The sequence below is a fragment of the Lissotriton vulgaris genome, chromosome 9, assembly GCF_964263255.1.
Source record: "Lissotriton vulgaris chromosome 9, aLisVul1.2, whole genome shotgun sequence".
NCBI classification, from domain to species: Eukaryota; Metazoa; Chordata; class Amphibia; order Caudata; family Salamandridae; genus Lissotriton; species Lissotriton vulgaris.
Window position 1 is genome coordinate 704,609,776 of NC_141697.1, and position 7,695 is coordinate 704,617,470.

A 7,695-nucleotide genomic window follows, 5' to 3' on the forward strand; every position below is an offset into this window, starting at 1 on the left:
CCCCCTCTTACGTCCGGACCGGTGTCAGTCAGTAACATACCCCACACCATAGGCGGGGTCTCTCTTCAAAAGTATCAACCTGGGGAGGACCCCGATGCCTTCTTATTAAATTTTGAACGGGCGGCCAGAGCCTGTGGATGGCCTGGGGCCAAATGGCCGTTTTTTCTTGCCCCGCTGTTGGTTGGCGAGGCCCAAGCCGCCTACCAGGTGGCCAATCCCAGGGGTGATACCCCCTATACGGATATCAAACGGATTATCCTGGACCATCTGGGATTGGACCGGGAAGCCTACCGGCTGAGGTTCCGGCGAGAACGTGGGGTAACAGGAGAAACGCCTAAAACCCTCTTTGTCAGATTGAAGATGGCCGCCGACAAGTGGCTTAGTCCGAACGAAAGCACAAAAGAGGAAATAATGGACCGGATTTATTTGGAACAGTTTGTAGAGGCGCTACCCTTTGCCACCCAGAGGTGGTTAAAACAACACCCGGACCTGACAACCGCGCAAGCCGTAGAGATGGCTAACACATATTCCCGAGTACAACAGCGACCCCTGCAGGCCCAGGAGTCCGACAAGGGGAAGACGCCTGTCAGACCTGAGAAAAAACTACTAAGGGCTCCAGAACCACCCAAACCCCGTCCATGGAAAAGCGAACCCCTCCCTCACACGGGGCCACAGTGCTTTGAGTGCGGGACCTGGGGTCATATAGCCAGAAATTGTCCCAGGAGAAGACCGGCAGACGAACCGATGGAAGTAGGATATCTGCCCCGCACCGTCCTCTACTCGGCGGAGATGGGACACGCTTACCGCGTAAGTATGAGGATAAACGGTAATCCAGTGCAGGCGCTCCTGGATTCCGGCTGCCGTCAGTCGGTAGTTCAGACCCACCACGTAAGGCCCCACCAGCTCATACCCCACGAACAAGTATACATCCGTTGTGTCCACGGGGATGTGAAACCCTATCCCGTCGCTCTATTGCCCCTAGAACCCCAGGAAGGACCAGCTGTAAGGGTTCGGGTCGGGGTATTGTCTACGCTCCCTGAAGATCTGATCATCGGAACGGACAACCCGGCCTTTTTGTCCATGTTTGAGCAGAGTATGGCCCAGACAAAGAAGACCCTGGTAACTAGGAGACCCTCAGAAGCAGTAACGGCATTGGCTTCATCGGATCCCTGGACCTTGAACCGCAGTTTCCGATTCGCCCAGGCCAATGACTCCTCCTTGATCAACGCCTGGGAGAAGGCACATCACAGCCAAGACGAGGACCCACGGCGTTATCCGAGACTGTATATCAAAAACGGACTGTTGTACCGTCAAGGGGGAAAAGAGGACCCCGAGCAGTTGTTGGTTCCAGTGTCATTCCGAGAACAGGTCCTGTTCTTTTCGCATTCCCATTTAGTGGCCGGTCACACGGGAGCAGAGAAAACCACCCAGAACCTCCTGAAGTGTTTTTACTGGCCCGGGATATACAAAGACGCTTTGACTTACTGCAAGGAGTGTGACATTTGCCAAACCAGAAACATGACAAGGCCCCCTGCGGTGCCATTACAACCCCTCCCCATTATCGGAGTTCCCTTTGAACGAATTGGTATGGACATTATTGGACCTCTCCCAAAAACAAAGAAGGGATATTCTTATGTACTAGTCATCGTCGACTATGCCACACGATTCCCGGAAGCATTTCCCCTCACGTCCACCACCTCCAAGAACGTGGCGGACAAGATGCTTGAGCTATTCACCCGGGTCGGTTTCCCTAAGGAAATACTAACCGACCAAGGGACCCCTTTCGTGTCACGCCTCATGGGGGACGTATGTAAAGTGCTACACATACACCAGATAAGGACCGCTGTATACCACCCGCAAACTGACGGATTAGTAGAGAGATACAACCGCACCCTAAAAACTACCTTAAGAAAAATGCTGGAAGTCAACAGTAACGAATGGGACCAGGTGCTTCCCATTGCTTTGTATGTCATCCGAGGGCAAACCCAAAGCAGTTTAGGGGTCTCGGCCTTTGAGATGCTATACGGGAGAAAGCCCAGATCACTACTGGACATGACCAAGGAGGCGTGGGAAAACGAGACCCCAGAGGAAACCGCAAACACACTGGAATACGCTCGAAACCTGCGTTCCAAGCTAGGGAAGCTAAGGGACCTGGCGTTCGCCAATCTCGAGAAACACCAGAACAAACAGAAGATCCTTTATGATAAAGGAAAGAAATGGAGGAGCTTGGAAATCGGAGATTGGGCGCTAGTGTTGTTGCCCTCCTCCACCCAAAAATTCAAAGCGGAGTGGAGTGGTCCGTACCAAGTCGTGGAGAAGATCGGTAAGACCAGTTACCGGCTACAAGTGAACGCCAGAAAAAAGCAAGTCTACCACATAAACCTGCTAAAGAAGTGGCTAGGGAAACCCCCTCCCCCGGTCCACCTTGCTGAGTCGGATAAAAACCCTTGCCTCTCCACGATTCCCCTGCTAGTGATCAACGATGATTTGAGACAGGAGGAAAAACAAGAGCTGCTGGACGTCCTGCTGAAACAGGAACAGGTGTTTTCAGACCTCCCGGGGAAAACCACGATGGCAGAACACCGCATAGACACCGAACCAAGGAAGACCGTCAAAATACGGCCTTACCGAATCCCAGAAGCCAGAAGACAAGACATACGCCGCGAGGTAACTGACATGTTACAACTAGGCGTCATACGCCCATCACACAGCAATTGGTCAAGCCCAATTGTTCTCATACCCAAACCGGACGGATCACGCAGATTCTGCATGGACTTCCGAGCCCTAAACGCCATCTCGAAGTTCGATGCGTATCCCATCCCTCGCATTGACGAACTCATAGAGAAGCTGGGTGATGCGCAGTACATAAGCACGATAGACCTCACAAAAGGGTACTGGCAGGTATCGCTGAGGGAGGAGGACCGGCATAAAACAGCCTTTTCAACCTCAGAGGGCCATTATGAGTTCACGGTGCTACCGTTCGGCCTTCACGGAGCCCCCGCCACCTTTCAGAGACTTATGAATAACGTACTACACGGTCTGTCGTCGTTCACCTCAGCTTACCTGGACGACATTGTGGTGTTCAGCCCCGACTGGAAGACCCACTTGAAACACCTGTCGCAAGTGTTGGAGACCCTAAACCTGGCGGGACTGAAGATAAATGCAAGAAAGTCACGGCTAGCCTTTCACAAAGTGAAGTACCTGGGGTACGTCCTGGGATACGGCATGATCGAGCCGCAAACTGAGAAAGTCCGAGCCATTTCGGAGGCACCATTTCCCACCACAAAAAAAGAACTACGTGCGTTTTTGGGGCTGATAGGGTACTATCGACGGTTTATACCGAACTTTGCTCAGGTGGCCTCCCCCCTCACGGATGCCCTGCAGACCTCGGTCAAGCAGGCCACCCTGGCCAAACCCACGGTGGCCATGTTGGACTCTTTCAACGAGTTGAAGAAACGGATCACTTCCACCCCCGTCCTCAATTCCCCGGATTATACGCGTCCCTTCGCCTTGCACACGGACGCGTCCGAGTTTGGGATCGGCGCGGTGCTGTCCCAAGAGGGCCGGGACGGATTGGACCACCCAATCCTGTTCGTCAGTCGGAAACTGTTCCCGCGGGAACTGAAGTATGCTACGGTTGAGAAGGAGTGCCTGGCTATCCGATGGGCCGTGGAAAAATTGGCCTATTACCTCGAGGGCCGGCCCTTCTCGCTATACACAGACCATGCGCCACTTACTTGGATGGCTCGGAACAAATCCTCCAATGCCAGGGTCATGAGGTGGTTCCTGGCGTTGCAGCCGTTCAACTTCAGAGTGTGCCACAAGCGGGGTGTGGACAACGTTGGGGCTGACTTTCTGTCTCGTCATCCGCTTCCCGAGCGGAAGCGTCCAGGGGGGGAGGTGTGTAACGGGGTCCCCCTGGGGGACACCGCCACAGGGCGCAAACTGACCAAATGTGACCCCCCCCTCTTCTTTCCACAGCCCACGCAGTATTCGGAGTGGTACAGCCCCGACTCTTACAGTTGTGATGAGGAAGACGTATGGCCCTTTAACCAGCCCGGAGGTGTAGAAGAGGCGGAGTCTCACAGGTGGATAAAGGAGGAGAACGCCCAACCCCAGAGGTGTCTATACACCGGAGGAGCGGTCAGAGTGAAGAGGAGCGGAGTGGCGGGAAGCAGCGTGGAGGAGCGGAGAGAAGAAGGACGAGAAAGCGGAGAAGAGGAGCGGAGGAGAGGAGGAAGCGGAGAGAGTGAGGACAAGCGGAGCGACAGCATCTGGAGGATCGACGAGACCCCTCGCTCTGAAGGGGAGCCGACGGATCAAGAGTGGACCTGGGAGCTGATCTCCGAGAGCAGGTCGGACCGAGCCTTGCAGGAGGAAGGAGACGTCGAGAAACCAGAGGAAGAACGGGGAACGCCTGGAGGCCAACACCACGCGTCGCCCAGCCGTACGCCAGGAGGGGTACGGCTCACGGAGGTACGTAAACGCTTCCTGGGGTGGTTCACTGATAAAGCCCGACTACTTGCAGACAGGGGAGGGAGGAACCTGAGGGACGTCACTAAGGGGGAAAGCACGAGCACTCGCCCTCCTCCTTGAAGTTAAACTAGCTGAGCAAGAGCACTGTACTACGTCTTCCCCTCACTACCCCATCCCTGTGTTTCCACCTGCATATCTGTGGCTCTATCCTGATACTTGCCTCTCTTGTCCTTTCTCCCCTTCGGCATCGGCGTGGGCGGCCAGCACGGAGCCTCCAGACCCCCCTGAGCGACGGAGCCCGGTCCGGAGGAAAGAAGAGGGAACCCGTAAGAAACAGCACCGGGAGAGAAGCAGATCACCCCGGAGGTCCACAGTCCGAAAAACCTGTACAGATGCATTGTATGAGCAATTAAAAGCCAGAGTTACCAAAACACGTCTCCTGCCCATTTCTGGTCCCGCAGTTACAGTTTGTGAGGCCCCTAGGGCATAACTTGTACTGTGCAACTTATCGTGTATTAACTGTGTGACTTGTATTGTATTTTGACCTCTGACCTCATAAAGAGTGCAGAGGGGTTGTGTTTTAGATTAAATACATATATATTTGATATATACCTTGTGTGGCGTCCTTTCATTTGGTATTCAAGGGATTATATATGGTAAAACAACTTGCTTAACTCGCCTCCTGAAGTCTTAGCCTGAAGACTGCTGGTTCATGCTACCACTAGGATAGCTTTCTATAAGGTTGACTTTACAACCACCATCAATAAGGGTCGATTAGACTGGTGTAAGGTGCCCACTAGAACTAGTGGACATCATATGCCAGGCTAACTTCTCACACCTGCCACTTCCCATGATAACATTTAAGGGATAAATATTGGTTAATGAGCCGCGTGGATGCTTCTGGATAATTATTGTGCTTGCCCTGCTTTTGGATGAGGGCAGTGTTGGTCCCCTGATTCATGTTCGCTCTTGCACTGGTAATTCAGTTCAATATCAGCAGAAAGGGAAGAATTCCTCATCCACCTCTGGCATGTTGTCAGATTTGAGGGCCTTGTGTAGAGGTAGGGGCTGGCTGCAACAACCAAGGGGATGTTTCAACATACTGGTTGCTGTTGGCTGATTAAACACAGCAACAGTGGCGCTTGCTACCCTCCATCCATGTAGGTGACATATGGTGTGAGGAGCTGGGGGTTGAGGGTGGGCAGGTTGAAAAAGAAAACTAAAAAGGCAGCCGATAAGTGCTGGGGCAGCATTGTTAGAGGTGAGGAGGGATTGGCAATATGAAGAATGCAGGGGGCAGAGATTTGAGGGTAGAAGCTGCACAAGAGTGAGGGAGAAAGTAACACATGCACTCTTATATAGTGCCTAATGAAAGAGAAAAAAGTAGCTCTCTAAAAGTGGGCAGTGGAAGGATACAAGTAGTCCAGTCAAGAGTGTTGTAAAGAGACTATGCTCCATGAGAGGGACAAACACAAGAAGAGGAAAGAAAGCCATTGAATATTATCCAATCAAATGAGAGTGACAATAAAGCCAATCAATAGTATGCAGTGGGCAGACTCTGAGCCCATTGTAAGCTTTGGTATGGTCTACAATAGCTGCTAAAAAGTGGCTGGTAGGCAAGGCCTACACAACTCCCCATTGTGATTCCCTCACAACTCCCCATTGGGGAGTTGTGAGGGAATCAACAGAAGTGGTGTGAGTGGGCAGGGGGCAACACAGAAAGCGCAGGAGTAGGGATTTGATGGGAGATGCAGAACACAGAGCAAAAAACACATGGACTCTCAGAGTTCCTAAGCTATGGGCGGTCTGTAAGTCCACTCTAAGTTGTGGTATGGTCCAAACCAGTCTTTCACCTACAGGCATACCGATAGCTAAAAGCTGTCTGATAGGCGAGAACTTAAAATGTAAAAGGCGCTACCATCAGAGTTCTAAAAGATGGAAAACCATACTGGCTTTAGAGGCAGCTTTAAGTATGCAGGCTTCCTAGGTCCATGCATATAAGCAAATCGAATCCAGGTTTTTTTTTTTGCAACCTAGATCTTTTTATCCTTGTTTTAGAATGGGATAAACAGGGCTGCATGCCCCATAGCTCTCGGTTCCCCAAGTACAGTGCTTAAAATGGAAACATAGCAGTGCATGTACTCACTCTTTAGAGTACTCTACCATTAAATGTATGAAGTGCTGAGAAGGGCAGGTACTCTACCTCTCACATTCAAAAAGTTCAGGTACTCAGTACGGGACTATACCTTCCCATTTAAAGCAGTTCCCACGTATAAGTGAGTTATCCAATCCTGTATTCCTAGCTTTTTGCCTTCAGCAGAGCCCTCATGGCGGAATGTTGGTCAATTCAAAGTAATCACTGTTTACCCCCTTTTATGAAATGCAGGGTAATGTTTAATTTTCTTCAAAATATTCCAGGACAGCAGTTACCACAGTAAATACGTCTTCATGGCTAGTTTGGAGACAGTTACAGTGTCCCAATATAGTCTAGGGCTGGAGCTAGAATGACACATTTTGCCTCCGATTGTCCGCCTGGTTTACTGCTCCTCTGAAAGTGCTACTCAAGGCAAGAAACGTGCACCCTGCTGCTTAAACACAAGCTGAAACCTTAAAAACAGGACTACAAGTCCCAGAATGCAAAGTAAAAATACACTGCTGGGTAGGCTTTTCATACATGAACCGAAGAAACGTGGGAGCATTGCCCTGTACATAAGAGTTTCTCTCACACATACAGGCATCTGTGTCACTGGCAGCTCCCTGCACACTGAGGGAGTTTAATCACTTACTCGCCTTCAGATGATCGCCTCGCTCTGTTCCACGGTGTTCTGAGCTCAGTAAATTGCCCAATTGCACTGCCCTCTCGCAGAAACAAGACACGCCCTCTTTCTGAAATTGGAGTGATGTTAATAGTAAGGGAGGGAAGTTCTACGCGGCTTCATGTGTCGGCAGAGAGCGACCAGGTGCCTAAACAGAGTCCGCGAGATACGGAGGCGGAGAGCTTGAGGTGAAGCCTAGCTCCCCTGCCTCATTCTATTGCAGCTGCGCAATCAGTGCAGACTAAGGTTAGTGGGCGCCTTTATTTTGTTTTCAGACATGCACGCACCTAACTTGTCCTGTCAGTTTGTATGCATTCATGTTGTTTTGCTATAGCGCTGACATTATCCAGAGGATGATAGGGCGTTTCACACAAGCTGAAGCTATCCATAGTTGGAGTAACCG

General features: G+C 51.2%; 1 protein-coding gene across 1 annotated transcript; it reads left to right on the forward strand.

Annotated features, from left to right (window-relative positions):
• Positions 1–360: 360 nt before the first annotated feature.
• On the forward strand, positions 361–4,813 carry LOC147692140 (uncharacterized). Its single transcript, XM_086936743.1, has 2 exons — positions 361–807; positions 3,982–4,813. The coding sequence occupies exons 1-2, from the start codon at positions 361–363 to the stop codon at positions 4,594–4,596; spliced, it is 1,062 nt and encodes a 353-aa protein (XP_086792869.1). The 3' UTR covers positions 4,597–4,813.
• The last annotated feature ends 2,882 nt before the right edge of the window (positions 4,814–7,695 follow it).

Coding starts and splice junctions, on each gene's coding strand:
- LOC147692140 (XM_086936743.1), top strand. CDS start 361: ATGGCCGCCGACAAGTGGCTTAGTCCGAACGAAAGCACAAAAGAGGAA. Junction 808..3,981: donor AGATGGGACACGCTTACCGC/GTAAGTATGAGG, acceptor TTCTTTCCACAG/CCCACGCAGTATTCGGAGTG.